Raw genomic sequence first — 11,910 nt, forward strand, 5'->3', positions numbered from 1 at the left:
TGTGTCCCCCCTGTTCACCTCTGCTTACGCCGCTCGAGTAGCTTTTCGGTGCTTTTGGTCGAGACGGAAACCCTTGCTGACCCGGCCTGTGAGCCCCCCTCCCCCCACCCTGTGCCTCTGGGCCCCACCTACCCCTTCTCCCTTCCCTCTCTTCGCTCCACCCTCAATTCTTAAAATATCTTGTTCCTCTTCCTCCAGACTCTGCACCGTCCTGCCCCAAGGCTTCCGCACAAGCTGCTGGGCACCCCCACCCCCACCCCGCCGCCCCCTCCTTCGCCCCTTCAGGCCTCGGCCCTCCTCGTTGAGCTCAGCATCCCAGTGATACACTCTCATAGAACCTTCCTGCTGGTCCTTTTACCGTGTGAGTTTGGTTCTGACGAATGCCCGCTGTCTTCTCTAGACTGGAAACTCCGCGAGGCCAGAGGACACATCTTTTGCCTCTCTCTCTCTCTCTCTCTGTCTTGCTCACCTTGTGACTAGCACCTGTACGTAATAGGTACTCAACCAGTAAGTCTGGACACACGTCTTTCATCATGTAAATCCTCCTCGCCTGCCTTGGGGCAGTTGACACCGTGAACTGTCCCCCCCACCCTTTCCCTGACACGCGCTTGGGGTTCGCCCTCTGTCTCCCGCCACGTCACTTATCACGCCTGTGTTTCCTTTTCCTCTTGGCCTCTGATCGTATCTCCAGGCTCGGTCCTTGACCTCCAGCTTGGCTCATTCTCCGTTTCCCCCTTTCACAACTCGATGGAGAAATTGTCCTCTTCCTGATCCTGCCCAGTCCTCGTCTCTGGCCCCGGGAAGCAAACGCACTCCCGGGTCTGAATTCCATCTGGCGACGAGGCGTTTCCTCCTGGCACGCCAGAACCATAAATCCCGTACTCTCGGAGCAAGTGGCCAGCCCGCCACCGCAGATGATCTCCTCGGCCCAGTGCTGTTAGCGGCGCCTCCGTTTTTCGAAGAACCTCTTTTTGCTTTCCAAGAAAGGTGTATGCCTTGGTGGCAGAGGGCCCTCTGTTGGCTGAGCACCCTGCGAGGGGCACAGGTGTGTCAGAGCGGAGGCAGGTGCTACTTCTGGCCGCGTAAGAAGGTGGAGGCCACCTGGAATCTGGGGGCGGCCTGGGAGGAGGGGAGATGGTCTGCGGGGAGGGGAGGCTCGCCCCGGCTCCACCCAGGGGAGATTTGTCCCCACCACCCGGGGTCTGCAGAACCTCCGGGCGGGAGCCAGAGCTTCAGGGAAGGCCGAACATTCACGGCATACTTGTTTGCAACAGGATTTCTCTCGGTGGCGAAGAGGGCACTATTTTTAAATGTTTTACTTGGAAATCATTGGAAACTTACGCAAGAGTTGTAAGAACAAGACTACTCTAGGGTTCCTGGCTGGCTCCATTGGCAAAGAGTGTGACCCTTGATCTCAGGGTGTTGAGTTCAAGCCCCACACTGGGCCTGGAGCCTACTTCAAACAAACAAACAAACAAACAAACAAAAACAGAAGAAGAAGAACACAAACACTGTGTCCTCACAGCCGTGGACTCATTACCCAGACTCTTCCATTTTTAACATTTTGCCTCACCGGCCTAATCATTTGATCTCTCTCTGCGTCTCCACACACACATGCTTTCTCCGAACGCCGAGGGTAAACTGGGAAAGACATCATGGTCTTTTCCCACTAATACTTCAGTGTATTTTGGCATAAAGGGCTCAATCCTGAGAAGGATTTTTATTTTTTTTTCAATACACACTACAGCACAGCTGCCCAACTTCAATAAATGGATAGAGCGTTTGAACCCAATCTATTATATATTCCAATTGTGGTAAAGGACCCAGTCATGTCCTTTTTAAAATTCTCCCCCAGCACAGGATCTGTTCTAGGTCAGGTATTGCAATTTTGTTGTCCTGTGAAAGAGGCCAGTGTTTGCATCGGGATACACGAGAGCAGCCCCAATAGTCAAGGGGACGGTGGCTCATTTGAGTCTTACAAGTAAGAAGGTCCCCATGACCACAGCCCCCAGTCGCCGGTTTGGGTGCGATTCTGGAGTGGTATTCTTGGTTGGATCACTGCCTGCCTTCTAGTCCTTTCCTTTTCATTAAATATTAAGCAGATACAAAAGAATATAAAATCCACGCAAGAGGGGGTGCCTGGGTGGCTCGGTGCGTTGAGCGTCCGACTCTTGATTTCAGCTCCGATCACGATCCCAGAGTCAAGGGATCAAGCCCCGCATCGGGCTCCGTGCTGAGTGTAGAGCCTGCTTGGGATTCTCTCTCTCCCTCCCTCCGCCCCTCTCCCCTACACCTGTTTGCACCCTCTCTCTCAAAAAAAAAAAAAAATCCTAAAATATATGCAAAGATATAAAGGATCCCCATTCATTTTTAAAAACATTTTAAACATCTTTATTTAGTTTTGAGAGACCGAGCATGAGCGGGGGAGGGGCAGAGAGAAGAGAGAGAGGGAGACACAGGATCCGAAGCAGGCTCCGAGCTGTCAGCACAGAGCCCGACAGAGCCCCACGTGGGGCTTGAACCCAGCAACTATGAGATCCTGACCTGAGCCGAAGTCGGATGCTCGACCGACTGAGCCACCCGGGCGCCCCCATGGATCCCAATTCAATACACACAGGTGTGCCCATCTTCCTGTGTAAGAAAGACGATTCCCGTTCCCACCGCCCTCCCCACTCGGCTGCAGCCACTTTTCTCAAGGTGCGTCTGGCTTGTTTCGTTCAGCGCTGGGTACTTGACATTGATTCACGCTGCTTATGTTTCACGGTTCCTCATATGCTCCACAACCTAATCCTTCGTCCGCTTTGTGTTTTGCGGGTTGTCTTTTCTCCCCCCCCCCCCTTGTTAACTATTATTATTGGTGAATAGAGATCCTTAATTTGTATGAGATGGAATTTAGCTCTTCTCTTCTTTATGGCTTGTGCTCCTAGGTCTCGTTCAAGAAATCTTTGCTCACTGCGAGGTTGTAAAGGCACTCCCCTGTCTTCAAAACCGTTTTATAGGGGCACTGGGTGGCTCCGTCGGTTAAGCGTCCGACCTCGGCTCAGGTCATGACCTCACGGTTTGTGAGTTCGAGCCCCACATCGGGCTCTGTGCCGAGAGCTCAGAGCCTGGAGCCTGCTTCGGATTGTGTGGCTCCCTCTCTGTCCTTCCCCTGCTCGCTCGCTCCCTCTCTCTTCCTCTCAAAAATAAACAAACATAAAAAGAAAGAGTTTTATACCCTTTCACATTCATGTGTCTTAACCACTTGAGACGGATCCTTGTGAGTGTGGAATGAGGCAGAAGTCTAATTTTGTTGCCCCCCAGCCCCCCACGTAGATAACCCATTCTCCCAGTACCATCATCGAATAGCCCACCATCACCCTTCCGACGTTCGATGCCTGCCAGGCCTTAACTCCCCTTTACGCACACCTAGGTTTCTGGGCGCTTTATCTCTCTGTTCATTGGTCGGGTTGATTATATTCGGGTCAGGATGTACCGTCTTAGTTCCTGTTTGGCTCCATAATAATGCTCGCTAGCTGGTAAGGCAAGTCTCTTTACCTCATTCTTCTTCAGGCTATGCCATGGCCTTTGATTCTCCAGCAGAAATGTTGGAATTAGCTTGTCGAGTTCCACAAACAAAACCCTGTGGATCACTTTGGAGGAAATCGACGTCCTTAGTAGATCGAGTCTCCCACTCCATGATTATAGTACGTCTCTCTCCACGTAATCTTTATTTCAGTGAAGTTTTGTCATTCTCTCCATAAAGATCTGTACATTCTCACTGGACTTATTCCTAAACACGTTACATATTTTGATGTTACAAATGACAATATTCTTGCTTACGTATTTTCCCGACTCCATTCTGTCCCTCATAGACGGGGCTTCTTAAAGCACCGTTTCAACCTGTTGTGGTAGTACTCGAGACAGAAAGTGGCCCCGTGACTCCTGGTGAGCCACGGCCCTTCTGACCCCACCTGAGTCCTCGAACTTGACTTCAGTTAGAGCCATCTCCTCACTTATTCTCCCCTTTGTGCCTTTATTCCCTCAATTCTTTCCATCTCCAGGAGACCGAGGCCCTCCTCTCAGCCTGGTGACCTCCTTCCCGTTTGTGAGACTTAGTCCAAATCCCGACCTGTTCTCGAAGCCTGATAAATCTATCACGTGGCATGCCCCTCCTCGATGATACACTACGGCTCCTCTAACCTACACTGAACCTCTGTACCTAATGGTGTACGTTTTTGTCCGTTAATAGTTGCACGGATAGGTCCTCATGTTTTCTGGTATTCCCAAATCGAGCCGGCCTGCCCGCCGTCGAGAACATCACGGCTGAGAGGATCAAAAGTGGGGGGACAAGGAGGCAGAGCTCCCAGTAGCCCACACAGTGCCCGCGTGCAAGTTAGAGAAAGGCGCCCACCCAGTCCCGTGAATCAGTGCACATCCTGGCGAGCAGGTCAAGGGCTGCACTGCAGCCCTCGCTGACCTCTTCGGCCAGTGCCCTCGTGCAGTCAGCAGCCTCCGCAACTGTGGCGGTGCTACTGGCAGGGCTTGGCACGATGCACGGCACCCCACCTCCGCGCTGCACTGTCCCCAGGGCCTAAAGGCCAACATGACGCGCCTCTACCAGCTGATGACGGAATCGCAGTTTTCCCGCTGCTCCAAACCTGCCAAGTATAAGAAGCTTCTGTTTGCCCTCTGCTTCTTCCATTCCGTGTTGCTGGAGCGCAAAAAGTTCCTGCAGCTCGGCTGGAACATCGTCTACGGCTTCAATGACTCTGACTTTGAGGTTTGTGCTAGCAGGGGGCCGGCATCCCAGCGCCCCCTCTCCTTGCACTTCCTGCCTTGCGGCTCCTCCCCCTCCCACCCCCCACCCCCCGCCCCCGCCCCCTGCCACCGAGGGAAGTTCCTCCCCTAACTGTGTGTGGGGGTGGGGGTGGGGGCTGGGACCACGCACAGGTGTCGGAGAACTTGCTGAGTCTCTACCTGGAGGAGTACGAGGAGACACCCTGGGATGCCCTCAAGTACCTCATCGCCGGCGTCAACTACGGCGGGCACGTCACGGATGACTGGGACCGGCGGCTGCTCACCACCTACATCAACGACTATTTCTGTGACCAGACTCTCTCAACCCCCTTCTACCGGTGAGGGGGAGGTGGCGCCGAACAGGGGGCCAGAGGACACCCGGCAGGCCAGGTGGCAGGACTGGGGTTGGGGGGAGCGTTGGAGGGGAGGCCAGGAGGCGGGGTTTGTGGGGCAGGTGCAGGGAGCCGGCGGAGGGGGCACACGCGCCTGCAGAGGGGCCAGGGGCTTGGCCTGGCGCCGAAGCCCCAGGGTGCGGCCCACAGCGTGGTGAGAATTATGCTGTGGGTCGCCAGGTTGTCCGCACTGGAGACTTACTTCATCCCCAAAGATGGGAGTCTGGCCTCTTACAAGGAGTACATCAGCACGTTGCCCACCATGGACCCCCCTGAGGCCTTTGGCCAGCACCCCAACGCGGATGTGGCCTCCCAGATCACTGAGGCGCGGACTCTCTTTGAGACTCTGCTGTCCCTGCAACCCCAGATTACACCCACCAGGGCGGGAGGCCAGAGCCGAGAAGAGAAGGTAGGCAGGGGTGGGTGCCGGGGGAGGGGGGGCAGTGGGGGTGCGGGGAGTTGAGGGGCCCCCCCCCACTCAGAGCCCCTGCCCGGGTCAGGTCCTCGAGCTGGCTGCGGATGTGAAACAGAAAATCCCTGAAATGATCGACTATGAGGGGACCCGGAAACTGCTGGCCATGGACCCCTCTCCCCTCAACGTGGTCCTCCTGCAGGAAATCCAGAGATACAACAAGCTTATGGAGACCATCCTGTAAGATGGAGAGGGGCTCGGTGGGGAGGGGGCGGGAGGAAAGGCGCCCCCCAGCCCCCCACCTGAGATGGCTCTGCCAGGCCCTTCTCTAAGCTCCCACCTCACCCTGCCCAGGTTTTCCCTGACAGATCTAGAAAAAGGCATCCGGGGCCTCATCGTCATGTCTACAAGCCTGGAAGAGATTTTCAGCTGCATCTTCGACGCCCACGTCCCGCCACTCTGGGGGAAGGCAAGATGAGCTAGCTGTCGATCCTCCTGCAACAATGAGCTGACCTCTGGCCCCGGTGCCCCCAGCCTCCCGGTTGTAGGAGCAAAACCAGGGAGCCTGGGTTTTGGAGCCAGACAGATTCAAAGCCGAAAGCTGGCTCTGCCGTTCACGGACTGGCTTTGCGGTTACTAACTCAGGGACTTAGGGCGAGTCGCTAACCTCTCCGAAGACGCGTCAGGGATTCCTAGTGCTGTGCGCAGCTCTCAGTAGGTGCTTCGTTAACGGTAACCGGACAGCACTGTTGCTGGCCTGGTTAACTAGTGGTCGCTTTATGCTCCTTTCCCGGGAGGGGGCTTTTGGAGACAGCTTTGCCCGCCGTAACGGGGGACCCGGCTGACACCACATCTCCTCCTATCTGCCCCGAGTGCACCAAGTAAAGATCGGCACGCGTGAACGAATGAACGCGTACACACGCACCGCCTCCCCCTCCCCCAGGCGTATCCCTCACAAAAGCCACTGGCCTCGTGGACACGGGACTTGGCCACACGTGTGGAGCAGTTTGAGCTGTGGGCCAGCCGGGCCCGGCCTCCCGTGATCTTCTGGCTGTCCGGCTTCACCTTCCCCACCGGCTTCCTCACCGCCGTGCTGCAGGCCTCAGCTCGCCAAAATAACGTGAGCCACATGCTAAGTGTGACGGGGGGGACGGGGGGGGGGGGCTGGCCACCTGGGCTCGCTCCTCTCTGGGGGCCCCCCCTTATTCTCGCCTTCCATCCCCAGATTTCGGTGGACAGCCTCTCCTGGGAGTTTATCGTTTCCACCGTGGATGACAGCAACCTCGTGTACCCACCCAAGGTGGGAGCCAGATGTGCTCCGACTGGGAACAAAGGCGGGTCTGGTGGAGGAGGGCGCTGGGAGCAAAGGGGGGAAACAGCTGGTTGGCAAGGGAGAAGGGAGGCCAGAGGCCAGGGGTGCTGGCAGCCTCGGGTCCAGACTTCTCCCCGTGTCTTCCCAGGACGGCGTGTGGGTCCGGGGCCTGTACCTGGAGGGCGCCGGCTGGGACTGGAAGAACTCCTGCCTGGTGGAGGCGGACCCCATGCAGCTCGTCTGCCCCATGCCCACCATCCACTTCAGGCCGGCAGAAAGCCGAAAGAAGAGCGCCAAGGGTGGGATGGCGCCCTCAGACCCGCCTTCCGCCCCCGAGTTTGGATCCCAGCCCCTCCTCTGCCCCGCCCCTCCCCCCACACCTGTGCCTGCTCTCCCAGAGGCCCCAGCGCTCTGACTCCCATCCCCTCTCCTTTCCCGCAGGCATGTACTCCTGTCCCTGCTATTACTATCCCAACCGGGCAGGCAGCTCAGACCGAGCCTCCTTCGTCATTGGCATCGACCTCCGGTCCGGGACCATGACATCTGATCACTGGATCAAGAGGGGCACCGCTCTACTCATGAGCCTGGACAACTGAGGAGGCCTCCTCTTCCTCCCCGCCTGAGGGAGGGTCGGGGACTCTAGGGGCCAAGACTGCTAATGCACTTCGGACCGGGGCTGGACTTAACTCTGGCCTTGGCCGTGGTCGAATGCGCCGCGGGATGGGGCCCTGGAGATAGCTAGCCTTTAATAAAGGTGGAAGGATTGTCTTGGAGCTCAGAGCAGGAAAACACCCGCAACCACAAGCCTTAAGCCTCTCAATGGGGTGGTGGGGGGTTGGGGAGGGAGGAAGCCCGGATCTCACAGAGGAAGCGAACCCCTGCGAGCTACTGCTTTTGGACTGGGAAAGGAGCTTGGGAAGCGGGAGGTGTGGCCTTGAACGAGGGGGCAGGGCTGTGGGGCCTAAACCGGGTGTGGCTAAATCTCGGGGCTGGACTTGGGCGGGTGGGGCGGGGCTTATTTTGGGAAACGCGCGTGATCCGAATGGAATAGGGGTTCGTCCGGCAGGGATCGGGGCCGGACCCAGTAGGTTGCACCCAGCACCCGGCACCGGGTATCCTGTTCGGCACGTGCGCTGAGGCGAGCGGCACAGGAGGAGGAGGGGCGGGGCCCGAGAGGGGGGGGACTTCGGCGCGAGGGGAGGCGGGACCATGGGAAGGGGGCGGGGCTGGGGCGCAGGGGGGGCGGTGTTTGTGTTGGAAAATCCAACTGCGCCACGGGGCGGAGCGGCCCCCCCAGCCCCGGCCTGGGAGAGGGGGGGGCCGCTCGACCCCCTGGGAGACCTTGGGGAGCCTGAGCACCTGGGACACCCCAGAACCAGGTAACGGGGGGCCGCGGGGGCGTCTGGAAAGAGGGAAACCATCTCCGCGCAGGGGGGCGGGACGCCTGAGTCTCAGACTTGTAGAGCTGGGGGTGGACGTTTCGGTCCCTGCAAAGGCACTGGCAAGAAGATCGGGGCGCAGGACGCCAGGGTTCCCCAGAATGCAGGGCGGTGTGGGGGAAGAGCGGGCGGGCAGAAGCCTTGGGTTCGGATGTCAAGAAGGGCCTGAAAGGACTCGCAGTTCCCCTGGGGCCGGGATTTCCCCTCCGCAACACTAGGTCGGGGCGGGGCGCGACGGTGCCTAACAGAAGGGCAGGACTGAAGGTCAGAGTCTGCAGATAGGCCAGGGTGATGGCCCTCTGAGGTCGGGTGTGGTCGGGCAGGGGTGCGCCTCCGGTCCCGGGGCCACTTCGGGTCTCCCTCCAGTCCCTCCCACGGTGAGGTGTGTCGCCTCAGCTTTGACTCTCGCGCCAGGAGCGCCGGGAGCCAGCCTCCCCGCGGGAGTCTTCGTGTCCACGCACCCCGCCGCCCCTCCATCCGTGGTCCCGCTACCCCACTCTGATGCTCCTCGCCTTCGCCCGGCTCGGGCCCTGCTCCGTGCGGGCCTTCCCAGCGCAGCCACGAGATGGCGAGGGCGAGACGCCGCAGCCCGAGCCGCGGGAGCGAGGTGGGGGGGTGGGGGGGGGGGATGTGGCCGGCGGAGGGGCTGAAGCCCCCCGCCCGGCCAGAGAGAAAGGTGGGCCGAGGTGGGCGTCTGACTTCCTGTCATCTCGGCCCCTCACAGGAAATTGTGGGCGGGAGGGCGAAGGGCAGAGGCTGGGGAGGGGGCTGGACTCCCGTCTCCGCCTCCCTGCGCTGGAGTAAATAGTGGGGAGGGGGCACGCGGCTTGGTTACCAAGCAACGCAGGTTCGCTTCCTGTCTGCTGTGGCTTGTGGCTGTGACCTGGGGGCGGGGCGACTGCGGGGAAGGTCGGGGGCAGGACGCCTCGTTCTCGGGACGGTACGAGCCCGGGAAGGACGGAGGGGAGGCCGCGAGCTGCGCTGCCGCCGAAGGGGGCTCGGCGGTCGTCCGGAGGGAGGCGGGACCCGGGCGCCACAAGGAGCGCCGCTCCGCCGACCTCCCGGGGGTTGCTTGCCCCGTTGCCGGAGTAACCGGAGAGCCAGACTCGGGAGCCGGATTCCCGAACTCTCGTGTCGGGCCAATCGGCTCCCGCGGAGGCCCCTGACGTCAGGGCCCTGACAGCCAATGTGGAGGAGGCTTTATAGAGCGACAGGAAAAGGGAGAGGGGAGGGGGAGAGGTGGAGGAAGGGAGGGGGAAGCTGCTCGGGACCCGCACGTGCACTCCCACACGCTCGCGCCCACCCCCCTCCCTCCTCCGCACGCGCCCTAGTAGCCCCCTGCGCCTGCGCGGCGAGTCGCAGCTTGCAGCACTACCGCCGCACCCCCGCCCCCCCCCTCCCCGCCTCCCCGCATTTGAATGTGTGTTTGCAAACTAGTCCCGGGCTGCGCTCCTCAGCCCCTCGGGATCCAGGCGTCTGGATCCGCCTGTCCCCTCTCGCTGGGTCTCCAACCACCACTGCCCAGCCTTGCGTGGGAGGGGTCGGCTACCTGTTTCCCACCGACCCCCAGCTGGCGCCCCACTCTCCCAGGTGGGCTGGGCGGAGCTGCGGTTTCCGGCCCCTTCTGCTCCGCCGGCGCCTTCCCGGGCTCTGGCTTAGGTTGCCTCCCCAGGGGGAACGGAACGGGTATCTGCGCCCCTTTGCGAGGCTTCAGTCGCCTGGGCTCAGCTGCCGTTGGCGGCGCGGGAGGGCGCTGCGGGGAAGTCCCGGCCGGCCCAGGTGACTCCCGCCGGGCCACCACGCCCCTTTTTCGCGTGGATGCCTCCTCTTTGATGCACCCCCAACCCTTCCCATCCCTAGCGTGTCTTCCCCACTCCTCCTCGTGCTCATGCACTTCCCCGGGCTCCTCTCGGGCTGTCTGTCCCGGGCTCCACTCGTCCTTCTCGGCTTCTCCCGGTTATATAACTCTTCCTCTCGCCGTGTCCTGGTTTCAACTCCACAGACTCCGCCCTGGAACGGCGCGGGGAGGGGCAGGAGAGTTGGGGACCCAGACAGGTTCCGGCTGGCGGCCGGCTGGGCCACGGGGGATCCCGCAGATGGGAGACGGAGCCCCGCGGGACCCGGTGCCCCCGCCCCCCACCTGCTGCCCCCCACCCGAGATCTCGCCCGGGAGAGAGAAGGCACAGTATCTGCGAGAGGCGTGTCGGGACTCCGTCAGAAATGTGGGTTGGGAGGTCAGGGCTGGAGGCGGGGAGGAGGGGCCGAGAAGCCCGAGTCCCTGGGGCTGGAGTGGTACTGGGAGTAAAAGAGATAAAGGCAAGCCGCCTGGGTTCCTTCTTCTTCTGCTTTTTGGGTTCCCAGAATTCCTAAGGCTATTTCCCAGGAAGCTTAGCCAAAGGCCCCTTTCCGCCCCTAGGGGTCAAAGGTCTGTGTTAGAGGTGGCCTGGGATGATGTCACCAGTGCACGTGCCCTGGGACGGTTGCCAGGCCGGAGGCCTCCTCCCCTTTCCATTCCGCCTCCCCCTCTCCCCCCCCCCCCCCCCCCTCTGCCCCGAGTCCGATTCCAACCCCGGGCCATCTTTTCCCCCTCTCCCTTCCCTTGGCCGTAGCAGCCTGCAGGTGGGAAACCCTGGCCTGGAGTTTTGTGAGGGGGAGGGGCACGGGTGTGGTGTGGCCCAAAGACTTTGCCCCTTAGCTGGGCTACGGGAACCCGGGGTCACTTTTCCCCAGGTGGGTATGAGAACTCTCCTTCCCAGCCCCCTCCGCCCCGTGAAGGAGCCTCCCAGCAGTCTTGCCGCTTTCCCACCTGCTGCATTGCTAAGTGTCCTATTGCCCCCCTCCCCATTTTGAGTTGAAGTGGGAGTGGTCGCAAGATAGCTACTCCCAGGAGAAGAGCTGTGTGTGGTTTGTGGCGTTCTGTAGACGGCAGCTCATCTCTGATCGTAATTAGTGACACCCCAACAGTGACGAAAAGGGTCAGGAAGCAGTGTTAGGCTGAAGAGTACCGGTCTTTATTCTGTGTAGGTGGGTGGGTCACTTTCCTGAGGGAGGGGGACTCGGTTGATAGTTATGACCGCCTTTCCCTATGGAGTTAAGTTCCCGGGTTTGGTTATGATCTTAGAAAAAATTGGTTTTTCTTTTAAAGTGTTTCGGAGCTTGGGCTGTCAGGTCAGACCCGGATTCTGTTCCCAGCTCTGCCACTTAGTGGCTATAGGGACTTGGAAAGGTCACCACCTCCCAGAGCCTCACATTCTTCATCTGGAAAATTTAAATATCAATACATACCTTCTTGGCTGTTGGGGAGGTGGGGGGGGGGGATGAGATAATTTATGCAAAGCACTTGGCAAGGTGGCGGGTGCAGAATAAATACTGAATGAAGGCTTGTTATAAAATGCTTATTATTGTGGTTAAATAGTGATAGTTATGATTTTTGTGACTGTAGTTGTTAGGCCTTGTTCCAGCCGGCCAGGACCTTAGGAGTTGGTTCTGGAGGAGTGGAGAGTCGGTCTTAATTTGGCGGGTGGGAGGGAGGGGGCTGGGGATTAGCTCCCGCTGCTTTGTGCACTTTATTTGATG

General features: G+C 59.5%; 1 protein-coding gene across 5 annotated transcripts in view; it reads left to right on the plus strand.

Moving 5' to 3' along the window:
- DNAH2 (dynein axonemal heavy chain 2) overlaps positions 1-7,668 on the plus strand; it is a 93,075-nt gene extending 85,407 nt beyond the window's left edge. Inside the window, exons 80-88 of one of the 5 annotated variants that reach the window (XM_078437834.2) lie at positions 4,571-4,762; positions 4,933-5,117; positions 5,352-5,580; positions 5,672-5,823; positions 5,938-6,052; positions 6,527-6,703; positions 6,809-6,883; positions 7,044-7,194; positions 7,337-7,668. In XM_078437834.2, coding sequence (XP_078293960.2) covers positions 4,571-4,762; positions 4,933-5,117; positions 5,352-5,580; positions 5,672-5,823; positions 5,938-6,052; positions 6,527-6,703; positions 6,809-6,883; positions 7,044-7,194; positions 7,337-7,491 — 1,431 coding nt within the window. In that variant the 3' untranslated portion in view covers positions 7,492-7,668. Of the gene's footprint in view, positions 1-691; positions 4,763-4,932; positions 5,118-5,351; positions 5,581-5,671; positions 5,824-5,937; positions 6,704-6,808; positions 6,884-7,043; positions 7,195-7,336 lie in introns of those variants that run through there. The other 4 variants (XM_078437830.2, XM_078437831.2, XM_078437832.2 and 1 more) reach the window with 4 other exon arrangements.
- The last annotated feature ends 4,242 nt before the right edge of the window (positions 7,669-11,910 follow it).

This window comes from Panthera onca, chromosome E1 (assembly GCF_046562875.1).
Source record: "Panthera onca isolate mPanOnc1 chromosome E1, mPanOnc1 haplotype 2, whole genome shotgun sequence".
Taxonomy (NCBI): Eukaryota; Metazoa; Chordata; class Mammalia; order Carnivora; family Felidae; genus Panthera; species Panthera onca.